At 41.4% G+C, this 22,848-nt stretch overlaps 2 protein-coding genes across 2 annotated transcripts in view; both read right to left on the bottom strand.

Annotated features, from left to right (window-relative positions):
• The window catches only part of LOC128368517 (microfibril-associated glycoprotein 4-like), an 80,712-nt gene extending 67,139 nt beyond the window's left edge, over positions 1–13,573 (bottom strand). Inside the window, exon 1 of the mRNA XM_053329363.1 lies at positions 13,564–13,573. The gene's annotated coding sequence lies outside the window, so the exon portion shown is untranslated. The remainder of the gene's footprint in view (positions 1–13,563) is intronic.
• LOC128365350 (collagen alpha-1(XI) chain-like) overlaps positions 1–22,848 on the bottom strand; it is a 40,392-nt gene that overhangs the window by 3,941 nt on the left and 13,603 nt on the right. The window contains exons 3-59 of the mRNA XM_053326052.1: positions 20,761–20,928; positions 20,562–20,653; positions 20,050–20,171; positions 19,705–19,867; positions 18,495–18,617; positions 17,262–17,381; positions 17,025–17,153; positions 16,848–16,895; positions 16,202–16,243; positions 15,961–16,023; positions 15,796–15,870; positions 15,213–15,296; positions 15,036–15,092; positions 14,857–14,910; positions 14,629–14,682; positions 14,418–14,471; positions 14,283–14,336; positions 14,144–14,197; positions 13,996–14,040; positions 13,186–13,239; positions 12,426–12,470; positions 12,294–12,347; positions 12,168–12,212; positions 12,039–12,092; positions 11,863–11,907; positions 11,580–11,633; positions 11,187–11,231; positions 10,870–11,031; positions 10,715–10,768; positions 10,556–10,609; positions 10,418–10,462; positions 9,346–9,399; positions 9,165–9,209; positions 9,014–9,067; positions 8,164–8,217; positions 7,931–7,984; positions 7,713–7,820; positions 7,507–7,596; positions 7,364–7,417; positions 6,919–7,026; positions 6,542–6,649; positions 6,388–6,441; positions 6,235–6,288; positions 4,142–4,249; positions 3,975–4,028; positions 3,815–3,868; positions 3,670–3,723; positions 3,539–3,592; positions 3,287–3,394; positions 3,074–3,127; positions 2,328–2,381; positions 2,146–2,199; positions 1,871–1,924; positions 1,679–1,786; positions 1,526–1,579; positions 1,318–1,371; positions 1,126–1,233 (exon numbers count right to left, since the gene is read on the bottom strand). Coding sequence (XP_053182027.1) covers positions 1,126–1,233; positions 1,318–1,371; positions 1,526–1,579; positions 1,679–1,786; positions 1,871–1,924; positions 2,146–2,199; positions 2,328–2,381; positions 3,074–3,127; positions 3,287–3,394; positions 3,539–3,592; positions 3,670–3,723; positions 3,815–3,868; positions 3,975–4,028; positions 4,142–4,249; positions 6,235–6,288; positions 6,388–6,441; positions 6,542–6,649; positions 6,919–7,026; positions 7,364–7,417; positions 7,507–7,596; positions 7,713–7,820; positions 7,931–7,984; positions 8,164–8,217; positions 9,014–9,067; positions 9,165–9,209; positions 9,346–9,399; positions 10,418–10,462; positions 10,556–10,609; positions 10,715–10,768; positions 10,870–11,031; positions 11,187–11,231; positions 11,580–11,633; positions 11,863–11,907; positions 12,039–12,092; positions 12,168–12,212; positions 12,294–12,347; positions 12,426–12,470; positions 13,186–13,239; positions 13,996–14,040; positions 14,144–14,197; positions 14,283–14,336; positions 14,418–14,471; positions 14,629–14,682; positions 14,857–14,910; positions 15,036–15,092; positions 15,213–15,296; positions 15,796–15,870; positions 15,961–16,023; positions 16,202–16,243; positions 16,848–16,895; positions 17,025–17,153; positions 17,262–17,381; positions 18,495–18,617; positions 19,705–19,867; positions 20,050–20,171; positions 20,562–20,653; positions 20,761–20,928 — 4,121 coding nt within the window. The remainder of the gene's footprint in view (positions 1–1,125; positions 1,234–1,317; positions 1,372–1,525; positions 1,580–1,678; positions 1,787–1,870; positions 1,925–2,145; positions 2,200–2,327; positions 2,382–3,073; positions 3,128–3,286; positions 3,395–3,538; positions 3,593–3,669; positions 3,724–3,814; positions 3,869–3,974; positions 4,029–4,141; positions 4,250–6,234; positions 6,289–6,387; positions 6,442–6,541; positions 6,650–6,918; positions 7,027–7,363; positions 7,418–7,506; positions 7,597–7,712; positions 7,821–7,930; positions 7,985–8,163; positions 8,218–9,013; positions 9,068–9,164; positions 9,210–9,345; positions 9,400–10,417; positions 10,463–10,555; positions 10,610–10,714; positions 10,769–10,869; positions 11,032–11,186; positions 11,232–11,579; positions 11,634–11,862; positions 11,908–12,038; positions 12,093–12,167; positions 12,213–12,293; positions 12,348–12,425; positions 12,471–13,185; positions 13,240–13,995; positions 14,041–14,143; positions 14,198–14,282; positions 14,337–14,417; positions 14,472–14,628; positions 14,683–14,856; positions 14,911–15,035; positions 15,093–15,212; positions 15,297–15,795; positions 15,871–15,960; positions 16,024–16,201; positions 16,244–16,847; positions 16,896–17,024; positions 17,154–17,261; positions 17,382–18,494; positions 18,618–19,704; positions 19,868–20,049; positions 20,172–20,561; positions 20,654–20,760; positions 20,929–22,848) is intronic.

Raw genomic sequence — 22,848 nt, 5'->3', positions numbered from 1 at the left:
TGACACTAAGGTAGGATCATGGCTAATTTATATATTCTCTCAGAAAACCTTCAGTAGCCCTACTGTATGGTGTCAGCTTGTTGGAAAAACACCATATAGGTACACTTTATGAATTAAATTATTACTTATTACCTAAATAAAGTTTATTAAAGTCTACATATCAGCAACCTCAAAAAAGTCAAACTCAAAAGTTCAAATTTCACCTGAAAAATTGTTAGTGGTTGTCTGTTAGCTAATGCTGCAGAATCCAGGGACATCGACCCTGCCCTACTTGACACCCATGCATACTGATGTTATTATTTTCATTAGTCATACTTCTGTTATAATTATCACTGTTGATTTTACTGTGCCTCTGTGTGTGTGTGTGTGTGTGTGTGTGTGTGTGTGTGTGTGTGTGTGTGTGTGTGTGTCTCGCTCCTTTCTTCTTTCTCTCTCAACCCAAATGGTCAAGGCAGATGGTCGCCCACCTAGAGCCCGGTTCTGCTTGAGGTTTCTTCTAATTAAAGGGGAGTTTTTCCTTGTCGCTGTTGCCAAGTGCTGCTCATGGGGGATTGTTGGGTCTCTTTAAATTAAATTACAGAGTACAGTCTAGACATGCTGAATGTGAAAAGTGCCTTGAGATAACTTTTTTGTGATTTGGCGATATATTAATAAAACTGAATTGAATTGAATTGAATAATGAGTTAGCTCAGCCTCCTGTATTCTGTAGGCAGAGCTGGAAGAGCCTCTCATAATAACTCATAACTGTAAGAGGACTAAAGGATCAGAACTTGAACTATGTGTGGATATTGTCCAACCTAAAGAAGATAACATTAGGTCAGCAAACAGCTAAATGACGTCTAACATGCTAATCATAATGTTCCATGAAATCGAAGACAAATCCCCTTTTATATAATTGCCTATAAACCACTGACCCATGACTCTAAAACCAGGGTAGGCAGGTAACTGTGAACTTTGCATACTGTTAGACACCTAACATAATGACGGAGACCTCTTAAGTCCCATGGTTTGTGTTTCCATGGTCACACCAGACAACAGCAGACAACTTGCATGTGGAAATCTGTGTACAGGTTTGGATGGTTGGTTGGTTGTGTGTGTGTGTGTGTGTGTGTGTGTTTACAGCACCTCATCTCCCTTTAGACCCGGCAGTCCCTGGTTTCCTGGCAGTCCTCTGTCGCCCTTCTCTCCGATGTCTCCTGGTGGACCTATCAGACCTATCAGACCACCATGACCCTGCACAATTTTCACAAATGATATCAAATTCAGAGTTATGTCGACATAAGAGTGAATGGTTATGTCTGTCTAGTATGGACGCACCTTGTCTCCTTTCTTGCCTGGGTCTCCCTTTAGTCCTAGTATTCCTGGTGGACCCTGAGAAAATTAGGATTTTCACAAGGTCAAACACAAATTCAAATGTGTCCAGTGCATAAAAAATCCATTCATGTCCCACTCTGGCAGAAATAATTTAGAAATATTTATTCATTATATTCTTGAAAAAATACTGAGTACAGATGTGTCATCTCACCATTGGACCTGGTGGTCCAGACTGGCCAGGCGGCCCATTTAATCCCTGCTCACCCTGAGAGACAAAGACAAAGACAGAAATTACTTTTTAAACACCATCTTTTCATTCATGTTACACTTCAGTTAATTCTTCACTCTTGTTAAACTGACTTACTGCAGGACCAGGGATTCCTCTTAGACCTTGGAGACCAGGCTTCCCAGGGTTCCCCTGGGCACCTACGGGCCCTGTCTTCCCTATAGGTCCCTCCAATCCGGAGGCACCCTGAAATGGAAAGTAAAAAGTGTGACATTAAGAAGCTGTGAGCTTTCAGAAGTTATTATTCAAAGAGTTGTTTCTAACGCTCACCTTTGCTCCTTTCAAGCCGGCCTTTCCTTCCTTCCCTGGTTTCCCCAAGTGGCCCTGAAGAACAGCATTTTAAAACATTTCAACCCAAATCTGTCACACAGATGCACCGATGCATAAACACACAATGTGAGAATCCACAGAGAAAAACATCCCTACTTCATCCTCACAGGGGATAAGTCTCATTATTGTAGTTAATAAAACAGAAATTATAAAATTAGCACTCTGCATCATAACTGCATGCAGGTACCAACACATGAACATTAAAACACACATACCCTTCGCCCAGGAGCTCCAGATGGTCCTGGTTCACCTGCTGCTCCTGGTGGTCCCTAAAAATATAAATAAACTGGTTATATTGTGAGCCATGAGTTATGATGACAGCATCTTTAATATCTAATTTTATGAAAGCCTATGGTGTCACAGTGTATGATGTGTGATGTAGAAGAGAGAAGCTCACAGAATTTCCAGGATCTCCTGGGTCTCCTTTAGATCCGGGTAGACCATCCACACCCTGATGATAAGGAGAGAAAAATGGTGGGCAGAGGAAAATTACCAGAAAATAAAGTTGAATATGCCTATTAATGATGCATTATATTCATTAAACATGACATCAGCCTCTTTTTTTCATAGTAAAAAATCAATACTGATATCGATGATTCTGACCATAACCGCCTACTGCTTCAACTTCACATTAAATGAATACGACAGCAAAATACAGGATGGCTTTTACTGTGAAGCAGTCACAGGAAATGTAACTTATTTGCCCCCAGTTACCTTCTGACAACAAAAAGAAAACAGAATTCTTTAAAGGCCCAGTGTGTAGGATTTAGTGCCATCTAGTGGTGAGGTTGCAGATTGCAACCAAATTAATACACCTCCCCTCCCTTTTCATGCCTGTAGGAGAAAAACTTGAAAAGCCCTCTCAAGAACAAGCTTTTAGTTTGTCTGTTTTGGCCTAAACATGGCAGTGGCAGCCTCTGTGAAAGGAGGCCTGCTCCCTATGTAGATATAATATAGATGCATATTCCATCTTTACTCATATCATTAAGTCTAATAAGCTGCTGAAGAAGAGAAACACTTGTTCTATCCCTGGTAAAGATCTTTTTGCTAACCAGACAAGATGGTTCCACGATGTCCAAAAGAATTTTAATTAGAGAAGAAGAGGATGAAGAAGAAGGTCATAGAAAGAGCAGCCACACTTACATTTGGTCCAGCCTCTCCCTGCTGTCCGAGGTCCCCAGTGAGACCTAAAGGACCCTGTAGAGAGACAGAGAGTGAGCTTGTGTAGTCCTGTATTCTCAAGTATTTTGAATCATATACTACTGTACTGTGTGGCACATGCTGAGGTATCACGAACTGTATATCATATTGTAGCAGAGTAAACTACAGTATTATGGTTTTTAATATGCTCCTCACAGAGTTGCCCTTAGCTCCGTCCTCCCCTGGGGCACCCCTCGCTCCTGGAGGACCAGCTGCTCCTGGAAGGCCAGTATCTCCCTTCTCCCCCTGTTCGCCTTTCTCTCCCTAAAGCAGCAATGGATCAGGGTGACACAAAGAACAGAGAGGAGGAGAAAAACAAGAGAAGCTTACGAATTGAAGACGGCGGGAACAAGTACGCAGATATCTTTGATTAAGTTGTGCCCGCAAATAGAAAACAGACAAACTCACTAGTTTTCCTGGAAAACCGACTGTTCCAGGGTCACCGGCCTCACCGTCCTCCCCCTAAGAGAGAAGGAAATTACGTGTCAAAAATACAGAAAGCGATAAATTATTTAAGAGCACATCCAAAATGTATTTACCTTCTCGCCGACAACACCAGGCTGTCCTATCATCCCTGGTCGACCTGATGGCCCCTGGCAGCACAGAGGAGATCACAGTATTTCTTCAGAATTCAAAATACCTGCTCAACTCAATGAGGATGCATAAATATGTCTGTGAGCTTACCTGTCCCCCAATAGGTCCTTGAGGACCACTCGGGCCTTGTTGCCCAGGTGGACCCTAAAATCAGGTGTGCGATTTAAGAGAAATAACATTGCTTTATTAATTTGTGCAAATGAAGGAAAATTATGATGTATAAATGTCTTTAAACAAGGCATGAGCTCACCATTAGTCCTACGTGGCCGCTCTCCCCCTTTTCTCCTGGCAGGCCCGGCATGCCCTTGGGAAAGAACACATACACACACCGGATTAGAGGATTAAAGTGTACGACTCAGTGTTCTCTCCATCCTTTCACTTCAATGATCTGCACCCTGACTAGTGTCCAAATATTACCTGTAATCCTGTTGGTCCCCTCGAGCCCTTGAAGCCACGTGTTCCCTCATCTCCTTTTGGACCGTACATGCCCTGCTGACCTGGGGGACCAAGCAGTCCATCTGCACCCTACGACACAAAAAAAGAGAAAGAAAATACAGAATGAGAGATTCTTTACAACTTTGAAATGCTTTAAGGTCACATGAAATCATATTTTGACTTCATGTTGTGTTAATTCCTCATCCTGTTGGGTTTGGGGGAGCTGACCATGAACTGCGGCATCGCCGGTTTGAGTCCAGCCGCGGACCTTTGTTTGCATGTCATTCCCAATCTATGTCTCTTTCCCCTTGTTTCAAACAAATATCACAAGTGCTCTAAGTTAGTCATGTGAGTCACGTGGGCCTACAGTACAGATCGTTGTTTGACAAAGGCCCTTAAGGACGATATTTGATAGGTTGCTCGACACTTTTGATAAGTGTTGCTCAAAAGGAATTACTTATTTTTGACAGAAAAGAGGTTGGTGTTGTTAGTAATGTCGCCATGGAGACTGTAGTATTCACTGAACTTCCTTATTGCTATTGCTGAAGTGTGAATGTCTGGTGGGAGAGAGTTATTGGTAAGAGAGCTGGTATGGTCTGTAACTTAAGATAGCTTGTAGCGTCCTGGTTGAATTAGGTTAGCTAGCTTCATGACGCACAAATTAAAAAAGCGACCAACTCTTTAATTTTTGTTGAATGACACTTCAAAAGTGTTACGCGACCTACCATAAATCAGCCTTTAATCTGAATCATTAAGAATAAATAAAAGTAAACTGTTTACCATATAATCATCATTATGATTTGATAGTTTAATAGTTTAGCTGACAGCTGAAACAAGCTATTTACAACAAGTTAGTGCTGTTAATAGAGTTCAGCAAATCTGACTAGGAACACTCATACAGTACCAGCAAACATCACAGACAAAGTAAGAGAGAGATTTAGGATAAAAATAGAAACATTAAGCATCAAGCTCACTACAATTACATATGATAAACAATCTGTGATGTCATTATTGATCCGACTTTTTATTACACCAAGTCGGGAGGCATTATATTAGATTAGATTGTATTTTATTGATCCCACAACAGGGAAATTCACTTGTTACAGCAGCAAACAATTTCTATCACATTATACTTCCTCTCCTGCTCTGTGGAGTTGCTCCCTCTCTCATTCATTTCATTTGAAGCTCACACGACTGCCACAATTGCGTTACAGTGTTTTCTTTTGTTCAACAAATTTGAATATTTCGAAATACTGAGGCACTAGATCACTTAAAAGTCAAATATTCATTGCCACATCGGGGGAAATTTGATTTGCGGTAAAGGGCAAAAACAAAAACACAACATACAAGAGGACATGGGACATTAATCACAATAGTTCCAGCAAACAAACAAAAATACAAACAAAAAAACTAAACAAAGGATGTTAGTTAAAAGTATGAAATCACACTGTTTAGAAATCCAGAAGTCATTACTCTAGCGACATGCCATCACCTTTTTTTTGTAAAATATCACCAGACTACAAATAGCAGAATGAGTCATACACTGTTTGTGATTATGTGTCTAATATTTATTTACCTTTATGGGTAAAATCACTTCCTTGTTGGGACTGAGTGCACTTTTGTTGAACAGACGGCTAATGTGACCATACATTTGGAGAGGCAGTTTTCCAGGAAGTTACTGTTTTACAGGACGTTGAAGTGCCCATGGGGTCTTTGAATATACAATAATAATAACTATCCATTAAATTCAAGATTTTCCCATTTTTGGGGTATTTGTGAGCCACTGTAGGGAAATTAGAGAAAATGAGGGGAAATAGAGGAGGAGTGACTAGTAAAAAAAACTTACTGGCTAAATGTGAGCTGTAGATGTTGCAGTTCATGGTTGCCGCAGCAGAGTAAAAAAAAAAGCCACTTTGTGTGTGAAAAACAGCACAAAACAAGGTTTTCTCACCAGAATTTGTACTTTTGGGATTTAGTTTGAGTTTCTCATCAAGTTTGTGCTACAGTGTGATTTGAGTCCTTTCAGTTCTCAAGAAATTGCACAAAAATAAACAAAATACAAAGCGTTTACTCACTGGAAGTCCTGGCTGACCAACGGGCCCTTGAGTACCAGTGGGGCCTGGGGGACCCTGTGGAGAGAGACGGAGAGAGAGATCGACACATGATCAGAGCTGCTGTGCAGATGGAGTACAGGTCATGTTGATGTACTTCTCCAGCTCCAGACTTACTGATTCCCCTTTGTCTCCTTTACTGCCTTTCTGCCCAGGTCCTCCTTGCTCTCCCTGTGGACAAACACACACACAGAGAACACACAATTTATGGCCACAGTACAAAGAGAAATTCTTGCCCTTCCTCTTTGATTTACAGACACACACAGATTACCTTGTCCCCGTCATCTCCTGGTGGTCCTGCAGGGCCCGTAGCCCCTGGCATGCCTACAGGTCCCTGATCTCCATCCGAACCGGCAGGCCCAATCGGACCTTTATCTCCCTGGGACACACACACACACACACACACACACACACACACACACACACACACACACACACACATTTAGCACCTGTCATTGTGCGTACAAACTAATAACATACACATAATAAAAATCTAAAGAAAACATGGTTTCCTTTCCATCTGTATTTGTTTTTAATGACATAATAAAAGAGCGTCAGTGTATTCTGATGTCACAGGAAATGAATCAAGTCTAATGGAAAGCAGACAAACTTCTGAGAAACAAAGAAATATGAGCTAAATGTAATTACAGGCTCGCCCTTCTCTCCCATCGGTCCTGGTCCTCCAATCAATCCAGCCCGCCCAGGCTGTCCAATGGCACCAGCTGATCCCGGGGGACCTCTCTCACCTGTCGGCCCCTGTGAACAGGAAGTACACCATTTAAAATTCTTCACAAATAAGGATGCTGGGGCAGCGACGATTAAATATGTATGCATTAACAATTGCTTGAACAATAATAGTGTCTGTCACTGGTTTCAATTATAAGATCAATTACAAAGTTGTTGTTTTTTTATGTAATTTTTTTATGTGTACTTGTTCAGAGGAAATTAGTTGATGATGGTTTATAAAGTGTATAAAACATTGCACTAAAAATACGCAGCTGCAGAAATATGCTTTTACTTCACAAATAAAAAACAGATTTTAGAGACATACTAAACATGTACTGCAGAAACAAAGGAGTCTACTATAACTCACTACGGCTCCTGAGGCTCCATTAGGTCCTGCTCCACCTTTCAAACCAGGAGGTCCCTGCAAAGATCACACATAACTTGTACTACGTATCTTATATTACTGAGACTCTGAAGATGTCAAGTCGTTTCTATGGAGTGTGGTGTTACCATAATGCCAGGTGCTCCTCTGCTCCCTCTGAACCCTTTGAGTCCAGCAGGACCGTTCTTCCCAGGGGTGCCGGGTAAACCTGGGTCACCCTGAGGAGAAAAGAAAAATAAGATGTACGACGAAAACACAAAAGACGACTCTTTGTGATGATGATGATGATGACGATGATGATGTTGATCAGTGGAAACAGTGTGTGCAGACCCACCTTTCCACCTTCCTTCCCAGCAGATCCAGGTAAACCGTGCTCACCAGGCACTCCTGGCGCCCCTGGGTGACCTCGGTCCCCTGTTGGGCCGGGCTCACCTGATTTGCCCTGAAACACACACAAGTGACTGGGTCAAATAGAGCAATACAAACATGAAGAACAATACAAGAGAAATATATTTAATTACAGAACATATTCACAGGTTCACAGGGGCTCACCTGTGGTCCCACAACACCTGTAGGTCCTGGAGGTCCAGTCTTCCCTTGAAATCCCTGCAGTTACGGAGAGAAAATGTACACTGATGTGATTGTGTTTGATTAGTGAGACCATTTCTCTAAGACAAAGCACAGTTAGACACAAGTGGCATTAAAGGTCATTGAGGCAAATAAGTGATTTAAAGTTATATAAATACACTTGACCTGTTATGAATTATACATTTCTCTGCACTCACCGGCTCTCCTCTTTGACCTGGGTGACCTGGAAGTCCATCCTTCCCAGCTTGACCCTACACACACACACACACACACACACACACACACACACACACACACACACACACACACACACACACACACACAGACACCATGATCAAGCAGAGAAATTAATGGGAGCTCAGGATAAAAACCAGTTCATGTTATATCTGAGAAGTTACAAACGAGGGGCTGAATAATCACAGATAGGTTTTTTTACACTGTGCTTTATTCACTGAGATGCCAACTATTCACACATGAATGCAGACATTGTCCCCTGCAGGTCACTGTTGGTGATTCGCAACATTACCAAGGTTTCTTTCCATTGCATTCACAGCCAGGAAAATGGAACAGTGCTGATAAGAAAGTGACAGTGTGACACTTGATGGAGCAAAAAATGTCAGCAGCACAACAAAATATCAACAACAATCGATATTTAATTTCCCCGTCACTCTGCCTTTTAGACATAGGGTCATGGACTTGTTAACTTCTCCATAAAAAGGAGAAAATCAAATACTCGCTTAGAGGTCAATCTCCTCTGGTTGCTAAGGTGAACTGTGAAGGCTTGTGGATGTTTCCTCTTGCCTCTTTCAGTATACAATGTAAACATTTTAGATCTATAGACTTGGTTTGTTCTAGTTTATGAAAAAATAACACTAATGTAAAAAAAAAAAAAATCAATTGATCAATGGAAAATGGAATAGCTGAGTTGCCAGCGGGAAAGATGCATTGGATTTGAACAGTTTATCAGACGGTCAAGAGTGTGTGTGTGTGTGTGTGTGTGTGTGTGTGTGTGTGTGCATGTGTGTGAATTTATATTTTGTAACTCACAACTGATCCTTTAGGTCCTGGTTCTCCATCCCTTCCTTGTGGCCCTTGAGGTCCCTAAAAAACATAACCAGTCGATGTAAGAGGTGACAGATCTGTCAACCAACTGATCAATCAATTAATTCACTGCTTACTTTTACAGTGTCTATCTTACCCTATCTCCAGGAGATCCTGGGGGCCCATCGTGTCCTGAGGTGCCCTAAAAAGATGAACAAGGTAAGAAGAACATAGAGTTAGTGATGAGTAGAAACCAGCGAAGCACAACTAGTGGGCTAAGCCTATTCAGTAATTCAGTAATGATGAACTATTCCTGGGTGGGAGGAGAGTCAGCTGACCTTTTCTCCTGCTTTCCCGGTAGGCCCTCTTGCCCCTCTGGCACCTCGTGAACCCTGATGTATAAGACACATGAGTGAGACCAAAGTCAGGAGAGCAATAAACTTTTACTGACCTCAGACAGCCGGTGTAGATCAATGGGAAGTTACTCTCAGTACAGTAAATGTTAAGCCACTGATTAGCTTACTGGTGTGATAAATGCTGGAACAAAGATGAGCAAATGACCTGCAATGTTGTGATTTTGTGTCTGGCATTATTAACATATCTCCCTGCAGTCAAGCAAACTATAACAAGCCTTGAAAAATGTGTCTTTCACATGATGTAGCCCTCACAGTGATTATATCAGTAGGTGTAGCGTTACTAAAGTGTAGTAATGCTACACTTATTTCATACTCACTTCACACACACTCCATACTGTCTATGCACATTCATATTTCAGACTAAAAAGGTATCAACTGTACTGTACTATCCAGTAGAATTTGAGTACTGCCTCATTCAAACTGGATAAAATTGCAGTCATCAATTGACAACTGTTTTCATTAATCTGTTGACTATTTTCTTAATTGATCAGTTGTTCGGTTTATAAAATGTCAGAAAATTGTGAAAAAAGTCGATCACTGTTTCCTAAAGCCCAAAGTGACGTCCTTACCCCATAGGCATTTAGTGTACTCTCCCGAGGACTAAATAAATCCAAAACGATTAATCAATTATCAAAAGAGTAGGCAATTAATTTTCTGTCAGTCAGCTAATGGATTACCCGTTGCAGCTCTATTGACAGCAACGTTTGACAGCACAAGTCCTTACATTACTGCCAAAGCCTCTTGGAAGCTGTGGCTGAATACTGACAAAATAATCCATTTATCTTTGTTATCATGACAGGGTGATCATTTTTACTTGTCAGTACAGTAAAAGAGCAATTTAGGTCATAATAGGGTCAGGTAAAATGTTCCAGCTTTTAAGAAATATCAATGACAGTGAAACAACTTTGGCTTTGTTACACTATTAGATGATAAAACTCAATGCGCAGTTTGTTACCTACTGAGCTAAGAAAATGTTTTGAGACACAGCACTCACATTTGGACCCCTCTGGCCTGCGGTTCCTGGTTGTCCTGCAGGTCCCTGAGTAATAGCACACAGTAAGACAGGGCATTACAGGGAAAAAGCATCATTTCCATGAATAGCATCATCTTGATTTGAAACCCTTTTACTCACTTTCTTCCCTTTCTCTCCTGCAGTTCCCAGGGAACCAGGGAAGCCATCAGAGCCCTGGGAAATAGGCAGGCACACACATTCACTTCATATTAATAAAATATCTTCAACATCTCTAAGCTTTTTACATTAATTAATTCAATCTTTTCTTTTTTTTTTTACCTTTGGCCCCTGTCGACCTGGATACCCTGGCAGTCCAGGAACTCCAAGTTTCCCCTAAAAAAGAGCAACAGTGTGACTCTTTTTGTATCAGTTCACCATTTACTGATATTTATTTTATCTTTTTTTAAACTTTACATGCGAATTCAGCTCTTTACCTTTTCTCCAGAAATGCCAGCAGAGCCAAATTCTCCTTGAGGCCCCAACTGGCCTTTTGGTCCCTCAGGCCCATCTTCTCCTCGGCCACCTGGAGCTCCGTTGTCCCCAGTGTCCCCTTTCCCTCCCATCTCCCCCTTGGCCCCTGGAAAACCATCCTCTCCCTGCAGACAGGCACAGAAAACCCAGTTTTATAGACAACATAAAAACACAGGTGGTAGTGAAAACAGACAGCATGCATACTGTAGTTTATCTGCGGGGTAACACGATACATCCGCGATAAAACAGCCTGAATCTTTATGTTTTATGTCTCTCTCACCTTCTCGCCTTTGCTTCCCTTTAATCCCCTGATTCCATCTGCTCCCTGTCAAACAGGAAGAGAGACACAGCAAAAAAGGAAGTCAACAAATAAATAGAAAGAACAATATTACTCAGTATTTATAGCGTCTTCATGAGGTTGTACGCAGTTGCTTTGCTAATAAAACTGACTGTTGGCCGTGTAAAACATAAACATCAGGTCAAAATGTTTGGCTAGGCGGTGGTGTCTGGGGATGAAGTACACTTTTTACAAGGCTAAGACAAACACATTAGTCTTCTACTTTGCTGAACTGGGTTTCAAAAGATTTCCTAAAACAAAAGATTGCCACAAAAGTCATTAAATAAAACTCAAACAGAACAGCAAGTCACAAGGTTTTGCATTTGTGTTTCCTACCTTAACTCCCCGTTGTCCAGGGTATCCAACGGGCCCCTGCACTCCTGGAGGTCCCTACAAATTAACACACGCACACATTAAAGTAATTAACTAAGGAATTAATTAACACATGTTTAGTTTAAAAAATTGCAAGTTGTTATTTTTTGGGGGGTGATATGTGTCTGATTATTTCTTGGCTGGGAGCACTCTTGGCAGGTAATTATTTCAGATGACTGACAGTTAACTGAAAAGAAAAGAAAAAAAAATTCAATCTCAGACAAAGGCACATTCATAAAACACTCACCGGGAGTCCTTTTTCACCTGGAAATCCTTCTCTTCCGGGGTGACCCTATTGACAAGAGGACATGTTGATTTCAGCTGTTAGAGCATGTAGTTGTTATTCTAAGATAAGGATTAGGAGCTAGGTAATGGAGTATGTCAATAACAGAAGCATATTAGTACAAACATGCATTTTCTTACAGGGGGCCCGTCGTTTCCAGGTAAGCCCTGCATCCCTTTCTTCCCTTGAGGCCCCTATGAGACAAAAAACAGTAAATCAATCAAGCCTCCTGCACCCCAAGGTGTAAAATTCAACTAAAACTCTCTTACCTTCTCCCCTGGCAATCCTACTAATCCCTGAGGACCAGGAAAACCCTGTAGGAGAGATGGAGTGTTAGGAACCCCCCTGTGTGCATTTACGCTATTGTGTTATTTTTGTCTATTTCTGCTTTGTACCAGTATTCCAGGGTTGCCTTGCTGTCCAGGTGCTCCAACGTCTCCTGGGGGTCCCTGTTACAAACAGGAAATTATGTCATGATAACTGAACTGTCATCAGGCTCTGCTATCTGATATCTTTACTCTACTTACATTGTTTCCCTTTGAACCTTGAACACCATCAATTCCTCGAATGCCCTGTGAGGAGAGAAAGGAAGACGGTTATTGTAAGACACACACCATATCTTCCCAATATGTGACTGCATCCTTTGTAGTTTTATATTTCCTGTCTGACTAAAGGGAAAAGCCAAAAAAAAGTGGTGTGTATTTCAGTCTATCTTTAAGGTTACAGAACATTTCCTGAGGCATGTTACAGGAGACTAGTGGGGCAACAACCATATTAAACTAAAAATGATCATCCATTGGTCATTGCTATATTATCTCCAGGCTTGAGGGATTTAACCTTAACCAACCAACAGCAAGCATTAATAATTTAAACAAATGAACAAGTGCTTCGTCAGTCTGTTATCACATGCTAACAAGTGTTAACTTGTGTTTCTACAACGTTATGCAAGCTGGAAGGAAAACGCTTCAGGTGTTAGGATGTTATATTTGGCAGAGACAGTCAATGTCCCAGCTGAGATTTTAAAGAAAACATTACATCATGTTAACAAATTAATAACAATCATAACATTATGATAAAGCATTCTCATACAGCATAATTTGACAGTGACACCACAGCTAGAGTTATGTAGGTGGGGGGAAAAAGCCTAATTTTTGCTGCACGAATAAATACCCAGAGGTGAGATAGCAGCATAATTACTTGTATCTTGTGTTTTATTACTGTTGTAATGTGAGTTAAATGTCAATGTTTGTGTATGTAGGAAGTGGAAAGTGGAAAGCTGACACTCACAGACTGGCCTGGGGGTCCAGGACGACCTCTGGGGCCATTCAGACCTCTGGAACCCTGAAATAAACATCACAATTACTTATAATCAAATATAATAACATGCAATTAAATGTGTGGCTGTTATACTTTTGGTTCTCAGATACTAAGAGTGAGGACATTTTTAGAAAGTATGAACATTTTGGCCAGTGCTCACTTCTGTAAATAGTTGCTTCAAGATCAAGACTTGATTTTAGGACTACGGTTAGAATTTGGGTTTGGATTTAAGGCTCAGGACTCTATTATGTCCATGAGAGAACCCATACGTATAAAAGTGTAGTATGTGCATATGTATTAGTCTTTTATAGGCTAAAAGAGATAATTAAACAGAAGGATTAATATATTTTGGACTCTGTGTGTGTGTTATTAAATTTTAACCATCACTTGATAATAAAATTGAAGTGGATTTAAAGAGGTACTCCACAGATTTAATATTGCACTTTCATAAAATTGGAGAACTCACAAGAGACAGATTAAAACAAGTATGGTCAAAATCTGTGCAGCACAGGCTGAGATATCCTGACCTTTAGCTCCTAGTATGGCTAACACTCCCTACTCCACTACAATAAATGATTGAGAATATTAATAATATGAATAATATAAATTTGATTTACGAGACTGCGAAATCCATGTCAATAAAACTCCACCATCCCAATTTGTGAAGGGTGCTTTCTGGTGTAAATTTGAAGACTCAGGCTGAGATGTACCTCACATGACCAGTAAACTGACCAAGTAAAATATTTTTAATAAGTAATTTATATACGTGTAAACACTCACAGCATCACCTGGTTGTCCTCTTGGTCCAGGTGGCCCCTCAGAGCCCTGAACAAAACACATATTAAAACACATATTACAGACATTAAAAGCTACATACAGTAACAGATCGGCGTCAAAATGAAAACTCACAACAAAAATGACTACTCACCTTTTCTCCTGGCTCTCCTAGTGGACCTGCACGACCTGGCTTCCCTCTTTCTCCCTGAGATAATACACACATGGAAGTTAGTAATTGGTCATTTATCTGCTTGACACTGCTCACTCACTGATTCAGTCAGCTCACTCACTTGATGTCCTTTGTTTCCAGGGAGACCTGGCAGTCCATCAAACCCTCTATCCCCCTGAGAGAAACACACAGATTAGTTCATATTTAAGATGACAAAGCAGTCAGTGGTGAACAGTGTGAGTGTGACACCAATTACCTTTGCTCCTGTCTCTCCTATTGCGCCTCTTCCTCCATCTGTACCCGCTCGACCCTAATGAACACACACACACAAACAAGTTAGGCGTGATAGATTCCCCAATGATATACCGTAAATATCTGAATTTATGAGTCCCCTGTGGGGTGAGGACATAATAATTGATTACATACGATGCATTTTATTGAGAAAAGACTGCAGCAAACAAGCTTACCCTTTTTCCAATTCGTCCGTTCTGACCCGGGATACCTGGCATGCCCGCTGGACCCTGGCGACAGTCGAGAGACGATGTTGGAAAATAGGAGCAGAGAAACAAAGATGTGTGAGTTATGATGGTGAAGCTAAAGAGTCAAGCTAGTTCTCCAATGTTCTCCAGTGAGGTCTAGTGTTATCAAAGGGAGCGAGATGCTGAGTGTGTTGCCATGACAACCAGCTAACTTACCGGTGGCCCATTCTCTCCATTGGACCCCTTCAGCCCAGAGGGGCCTGGTGCACCCTGCGAAAAAAACAAACAATTGTTGCATTTAGATCCATTGTCTACGTGTGTGTGTGTTTATGTGTGAATATACTGTAGGAATATATCTTTAGACACCATAATGACTATAATGTGATCTCACTCACCAGTGGTCCAGGTCTTCCTCTGAGGCCGAGTGGCCCTGGGGGTCCCTTCATAGCCAGCTAGAGCAGGAAGAAGATAGGAGAGGGAGGATGTAGAGAGGAAATATTCATCGTCACCTAACTTGACTTCTGTGTGAGTGTTTCAGCTGTGTGTCGATGAGGTTTCAGATGTTTCTTTACCTTTGTCTGCTGCAGGATAGCCTGAGCCTGCGCCTCCTGCGCTGAAACCACAGTACCTGTCTTTGGATCACCACCTGACTGAAACTACACACATACACAATCACACACACACACACACAAATACATCAATTCAAACTCATTACCCCACCCAGTGGCCAAAATGTGGCACTGCTACTGGACAAACGAGTGCGGAAGCAACACAAACACAGAAGCTTTTGTCTCTAAATGGTTGGATGAGTATGGAAGTGAATGTTATGCTATGGCATTTACAGTCACCAGAAGTTTTCCAGAGATCAGTAGGGAAAAGTATCATGCGTGTGCCTCCTGACCACAGAGAACTGATTTGATACGTAAAGTGGATGTCACAAATACACCTTGTAACACTCTAAAAAGCTACATTTAATGCTTTGTTAAATAATTTGGATGTACAAAGTCAAACAAATGGTTAGTTTGTGTAGCAATCCTGAGCCAGCCAGTGTTATGACATTCAAACATTTCCATGTTGCTCGAGGCTTCGTTAAGGGTTAATGGGGACAAATAACTCCCCCACTCAAAAGGCCTAAAGCAAGTAACTTCATGTTACCGGGATGAGCATGATGTTTCCTGGAGGACCTGGTATCCCATCAGCTCCATTAAGACCTGGACGGCCTTGAGGGCCCTGAGAGGAGACAGAGGAGGACAGTAATGGAGAAATGCCAACTTGTGGTGGACTCAGTCATTCAGACAGCAAACAGAAAAGAGTCCTCACCAGCTCTCCAATATCTCCTCGAGGTCCTACTGGTCCTGTGATTCCAGGAGGTCCTGGCTCTCCCTGCACACACATAGACAAAAACATAAACAGCCAGTTAAGACTGAGCCTCCATTTCAGAATTAAATAAAAGTAATCGCCAGTAGCACTTGTAATTTGCCACATGCAAAACAGATTATTTAACTGAAAATTGAGGGAATGTGTGTTTTAAGTCACATGTAATAGAGCAAAATTCACTAACCTCAGGTCCTGGAAGCCCGTGTGGTCCTACAATCTGTGTTCCCTGAAATGTCAAAGAAATTTACGTTTACCTCAGTGTAATCATACCAATGCCTTTCAATACCTGTGTTTCTGTACTGCTGTCTTTTTGAGGCCAAAACCAGATAATAATGTATAGGCATAGGTGTTTTGTTTAACATTAAAAAAACATACATCCAGGTTTTATAAGGATCTCCCCTTAATTAGGTTATTAACAACTGTGAGCAAGATATGAACATTCAACAGTTTAAAACTGTATTTGTATGTAGGTATGAGCAATATGGATATAAGCATCTAACATTATATCATTTTACATCACAGTATAAATATATATCATGATATGCTACATATTATCTGGCATATTTGTACATCTACACCAATACTGCTTTTCATTCAAATAATCCTCTTAATGTATCAGTGCTGAATATCTTAACACGTACAAACAGCCACACAAGAACTTTACCCAAAGAAAATAACTAGAAAATTAACTGTTGTTCGTGATTCATAGTGGTTATACATGATGGATGGATGGATGGATGGATGGACGGATGGATGGATGGATGGATGGATGGATGGGTGGATGGATGGATGGATGGGTATGTGTGTGTGTTCTTGTGTGTTTTCCTCACCACTCCCAAAACGGCCGGTTCTCCTTTCTCTCCTTTCTCTGGTATATTCTAATGACAGTAGAGAGGTAGAGAGATATTAACAGTATGTTTGCAGGTGAAAAAAGAAACTGTTCCCTACAAAAGCTTCATTCATCGTCTCTTCCTGAATAAAATCTTGCATGATAGTTTGGATTGTACCTGTGTGTTAAGAGTGTGCTCCCGCTCTCTCTCCGCCGGTCCGTAGCGCTCATCATATTCTTCCTCATACTCATACTCGTTCCCCTGGTAGTAATCTGTTGTGTTGTCATAGTCTTCATATTCTACAATCTATCCAACACACACACATAAACAGACAAGTGAGAGACAAGAATAGAAGAAACACAAATACGGAAGAAGAGCCGAGCTCCTGCGGCTGCTCTTTCTGGTGAGTCTCACCTCGTACTCTGTGGCATTTTGACCTGCAGTCACCGTGGAGACGGAGATGTCGTCAAGGAGGTCGCTGTAGTCAAACTCATCAAACTCTTCAACTCTATGTTTCTTAGGCGCCCTCTCCACCTGAACGCCATAAAAGAAATTGATGCATGATGTAAGAACGTGTAACTCGGTAGATTCTTGTTTATAGAGACACAGAACTTACAAAAGGCTGCATACTGAGGTACCAGATGCACTTCCTCTACCATCACTGTCTGGCTAAGTGCTCTGCTACATGAAAAATAGCATGAAAAAGCCACGAAATACTTAGCATGGCACACACATGGCGTAGCTACAGTTGGTATTTATCTTTTAGCTTCCTCCCTCTGGCTATTTTAGCATGACATATTCATCTGTGTGTCATCAGAATACACCAGAATATCTAAATTTCATGTTTCCTACTGGCTTCTTCACTTCCACTGCACTTCTGGTGGTGACACAATAAAATAACTGAACACAGGAATCGTGGAGTGTTTTGAGGTGTGAGCCAGATGATAAATCAAACAGAAGCAAGTGGAGGAGGATTTGAAGCTTTTCCAGCGTGTGTGGAGCACTGGCACAAAAAACCTGGCAAAGTGCACTGGACCAAAAAAATGTGTTTTACCACGAGGAGCGAGAGATACAGAGAAAAAGAGAAAAAAGATTAAAAGAAAGAGAGAGAGAGGTTGAGATACCAGTATATTTTTATGATTTATAATTGTATTTTGAAATGTGAAATGGACATATTGAGCGTATGTGAGTGTATGTGTGTGTGTGAGAGAAAGAAAGAAAGAAAGACAGAGAGATATACATTTGATTCAATCCAGACATGCATATATTTGTGTCAGCTGCCAAATTGCTGGCTAAAACTCCACAGCCAACACAGATCTAGGATTTGTGTAAATATATGACTGAAAATCACTAAACCATTCATCATTTTTGTCATATCTGCCTTTTAACCTATTCCTAAATACTTGTAATCATTGTAATGTTGTACTTGGCTACTTGTAATGTTTTTCCTTTTACAATAGAGAACCTTGGAGGCTCCTTCCCTTCTTAAATGACAGTCTGGATTTACAACATTTAACACCTGATATGCCTTGCGGTGAATGTCGAACTCTATCTGAGTGGCTGACATGCTTTGCTCCTCTAGTCTTCATGTTAACATGTTCAGCTCTCTCTCCGCCCTCTCTGATTGGCTGTTAGAAGGGGACTTACTTCCACGGCCTCTGTTAATATGCTGTCGTAGGGCAGAGGTGCGTCACAGTCTGGGATGAAGTCCTGACAGTAAGTCTCTGCTGCTCTGGGGTCATCGACAATCAAAAGCTGCTGGATTTCTCCCTGCATCACAAAAACACAGACAAACAAAACCGTGAGAATTTGTGACTCTACATTAGTGAAACCATATGATCACCATGAACACAGAAAGTGTCGCCTCAGATTAGGAATGTCATTAATGGTCCTGACAATATGTCATTAATTACATGAATGACATGTCATATGCATCTGTCTCCCAAGTTTTTTTTATCTTTGACAGTATGTGTTCATTTAGTCAGATCAAAGTAGCTTAACAGACTGTTTTTATCGTCACTCTGCAGTTAATTGTCTCCAGAGCTGTAGTCTCAAGTGTTGCCAGTACATTAAGCCTGCAGACAGACAAAACCTCTTTTCTCCCTTCCTGTCCATTTTACACATACGCACACATTCACACACATGGAAGATAGCCCAAACTCAACACATGCTGGGAGATGTGCAGTTAAACAGATGGACCACCTGACACAGAAAACAAAGGTCAAGGTTCACACTTCAAGATCTGTCAAAGTGACCTCACCTCGCTGCAGACATGAAGAGACAGAACTCATAAAAGTCTACTAAGCTACAGATTTGGGGAGGATTTTTCCAGTGCTTATCTTGAATAATGAGCAGGATATAGCGACTTTAAGTACAGTATGCATTTGCTACCGATGAGCTCAGCATATAAATATTCATGCTTTAAGGCATTAACTTGTCCATTTATTTGTCAAGAGCATGCATTTAAATCCTCAGGGCACTCAGAGGTTGGAGGAGTTGAAAAAGTGCAGTACAACCTCTCTACCACAGGAGGGCAGTGTAGGGAGACAAAACTTAATGTGTATCCATTTGTTACCATTTCATGGATAAATCAAACAAGCAGCAACAAGCAGAGACACTTCCGAACCACACATAAAGAGACTATTGTGTCTTTGGGTTTTCAGTATTTTTTCAATTTTTATTTTAACCAAAGCCACATTTGACACTGTGAATGGTTCGGAAGTGTGGATCCTATCTCTACTATCTCTCTTTCACTTCCATTTAGTTAATCTTCTGCTCTAAATCCACTCTTAAACATAACATCCTCTGACAAACACACACACATACATAAAACAGATGTACAAAGTTATGTTCCCACCTCAAAAACATAGTCGTCCAGCAGGCGCGTTCCAAACACGGAGACCCCTTCAATGCTGACCTGGGGGTCAGGACCTCTGAGCAGTTCTATGGTGTCCATCTTGGCACAGTCCAGGTAGAGCGTGACTGACTCACCCTCCACACTGTAGGCCACTCTGTGCCACCTGGCAGTGAGAAGAGAAGGTTTATTTTATTCCCCAAGCGTTGATGTGTTTCAGTGTTTTAATTATCACACAGCAGTCGTCCATAATTTAAAGTGCGTTTATCATGTGCCTGTGTGCCTGTGTGCCTGTGTGTGTGTGTGTGTGTGTGTGTGTGTGTGTGTGTGTGTGTGTGTATTACCCACTTTCCATCAGCCAGATTGACCTTTTTAAAGGTAGGGTAGAGTTCTGGAGGAGGCAGACCCTCGTGGTCTTCATACAGGAAGACAGGAGAACGGCCGATCTCTATGCCCAGCTGCTGTGTGCCCTGAAACACAAAGAGACACAGGGGTCAAGAGGAAAGAGGGTCACAAACAGAGTGACGAAGGGAGTTAGTGTCAAAAATATATCAACACATTCCAATCAGCATCCTGGCTTGACAGTAGTGGTGAATGTGAATGGAAATCAATATTTAAGTATAAATAAGGAAACTTAAAGATGTGTTGACCCCAGTAGGGAATGCAGGTCAGCGCTCAGGAACACTTAGCAGCTTAGTATGTTGGATATACAGCTTTTAAATGAATGGATGGTAATGAAAATGTGTGGTAGATGCAGTCAAAAGACTGAATTGTCCAAGTGACAAGCAGCAGAGTGGTTGAATAAACACACAGCATGAGTTTAGGATGGTGTGGCCGTGATGTGAAGTCGTGATGCGTACCTGCGAGTCGTACAGGGAGAGGAGAAAGGTCTGCGAGCCCTTCACAGCTCTAACTGTTGTCATCACAGAGAAATCCACTGGGAAAGGTGAATCTGGAGGGGATGCATACATATAAATTAGGACACAAGCACTGAGTGAGAAAACATTCACTCACAAACACAAGAACACACACAGTGATGCAGAGACTATTTTTATTTACCAGGGAAAAGCTGCTTGGTTGGAGCACTCAGTTGAATCTTCTTGTCGATCTTAAAGGAGAGGTCCGTCTCCTCTCTGCCCTTCCTGCTGGTGCACAGTCCTGCCTCCAATGACACACCCTCCATGTTCTCTGACAGCTCCAAGACCTTCAGGACATCAACGGGACTGGCTGCAAAACGACAAGACACACTATGACTGAGAGGATTGGTGGATTGATGAGATTAATGAGATGATTAGAGGTTTTTAATAAAGGTGTTCACCGGCCAGCACCTTTATTTGTGTGTGTACTAAGCACCTAATTCAAGGTTTAAGCTGTTGAAAGTACATAAAGTCAAGTTCATATCCCTTTCAGATCCAAAAGTGACCATCTGATCCTGTACAGGTCTACCAAGAATCACACATCAGCAAGCACAGTTGTTTACTCTGATTCAGCAGCAGCAGCAGTTTGTGATGGTCAAACTTAAATTGCAGCAGCAACAAAATGGTATTATCAGTGTTTGCTTGCTTAATTATATCCTCCTTCATTTTCTGCTGCTGTTGCCACAGAGCTTCCTGCTTCCCATTTTAATAGAGCCTTCAGTCAACACAGCCTCTGTGGCATCCTCACCCTGTCTTAGCTCTAAATAGAGCCTGTGGGAGTGTGGGAGCACCTGGATAAACCTAACAGAGGTGGTTATCCTTTGTTATGAAAGAGAAAACACAGAACGAAGCACTCACTCAACATGTTTATCGTCACTTTTCAAACAGCATCCAGAGGAGAAATAACAGACATTTAGAAACCTACGAGCAAAAGCATGTTTTGAGTTGTCTGTTAAAGACTTTGCTGGTCTGAGATAATCAAATAAAGGAAGGGAGGGCTTTCAATAGTTTTGGCCTGCCCACTGACAACATATGGCTTTATATTTGACTGAGGGATATACCAACAAGGGGAAACTGGGTGGAACTAAAGCATCAAGAGTTGCAGTAGTTAAAGTAACGTTCAACATTCAGAACATTCAAAACTATTTTGGAGTTGTCCTACGAATTGTTGTTAAAGCTGTGCTAATCAATATTGTTTATAGTAAAAGTAGTTTGGTCAAGTTGCAACTGCACAATCAAAGACTTTCCCCTGGCAATAGTACAAATACACAAACAAAGTGACAGATTCCTATAAATACACAAAAGTGTGCTTTTTTCTGTGATGATACTCTAAGTTGTGGGTTATTTTGACCCTATTGTTAAGCTACAACAAACTACAACAAAGCCAAAACAAACTAATGAAATATTTCATCAGTCAGACCATCTGCTCTCTCCTACTCTGTCGCTCTATCTTTGTAGGACACATACTTGTTGCAGAAGCTTGGTATGAACACATGAGAATGCCCCATTTGGCACTGAAACATGCACCAGTCCGCATCACAAAACAAAGACTAATACCACAGGGCAATAAACAATACATGTGTTCTGACAATGATTGAGCCGTACAGCTACAAGCAGACACAAAGAAACACACAAAGTAAAAAGAGACATTTGGAATTCAAAAGATGTGGCTGGAGACTGTAGCTGAAACAGAAATGCTTAACATATGCACACAGTCCTTCCCCTGAGCGATGTGGACATGAGGGTCGCAAAGCTCTGTTAGATGGACTAAGCAGAAAAAGATGGGATGTGAAGGAGGAGACTCGGCAAGAGACGGGAGAGAAATGTGTAACACGTTAAAAGGGAGAAGGGAAAGACGGGGGTAAAAAGAGGGAAAATAGATGAAATAATAGATGGTAGGGGCATGCCTCTACTGGCGTGGCTCCCTTTCACACGTATTTCTGAGGCTTACGTAAACCCTACATCTGCCTTGTACCTTTTAACACACACACACACACACACACACACACACACACACACACACACACACACACACACACACGTGTCCATGTATATGCACATGAGAAGCTGGCATAATGTCTATGTCTGAACGCCAGATGTATTTGTTGCCTGATTTTTTCAGTTTGTCCAGCTGTTTGTCTGCCTGCTGGCTCTCTATCAGCTTGTAATTCTGCCTTTCATGTGCTTGGCATTGTATTATTTACTCATATAGCTTTTATTGTGTTATTAA

The sequence above is a fragment of the Scomber japonicus genome, chromosome 2, assembly GCF_027409825.1.
Source record: "Scomber japonicus isolate fScoJap1 chromosome 2, fScoJap1.pri, whole genome shotgun sequence".
In the NCBI taxonomy this organism is placed as follows: Eukaryota; Metazoa; Chordata; class Actinopteri; order Scombriformes; family Scombridae; genus Scomber; species Scomber japonicus.
Note: the sequence above shows the minus strand (reverse complement) of the source record. Positions and strands in the feature narration are given on the sequence as shown.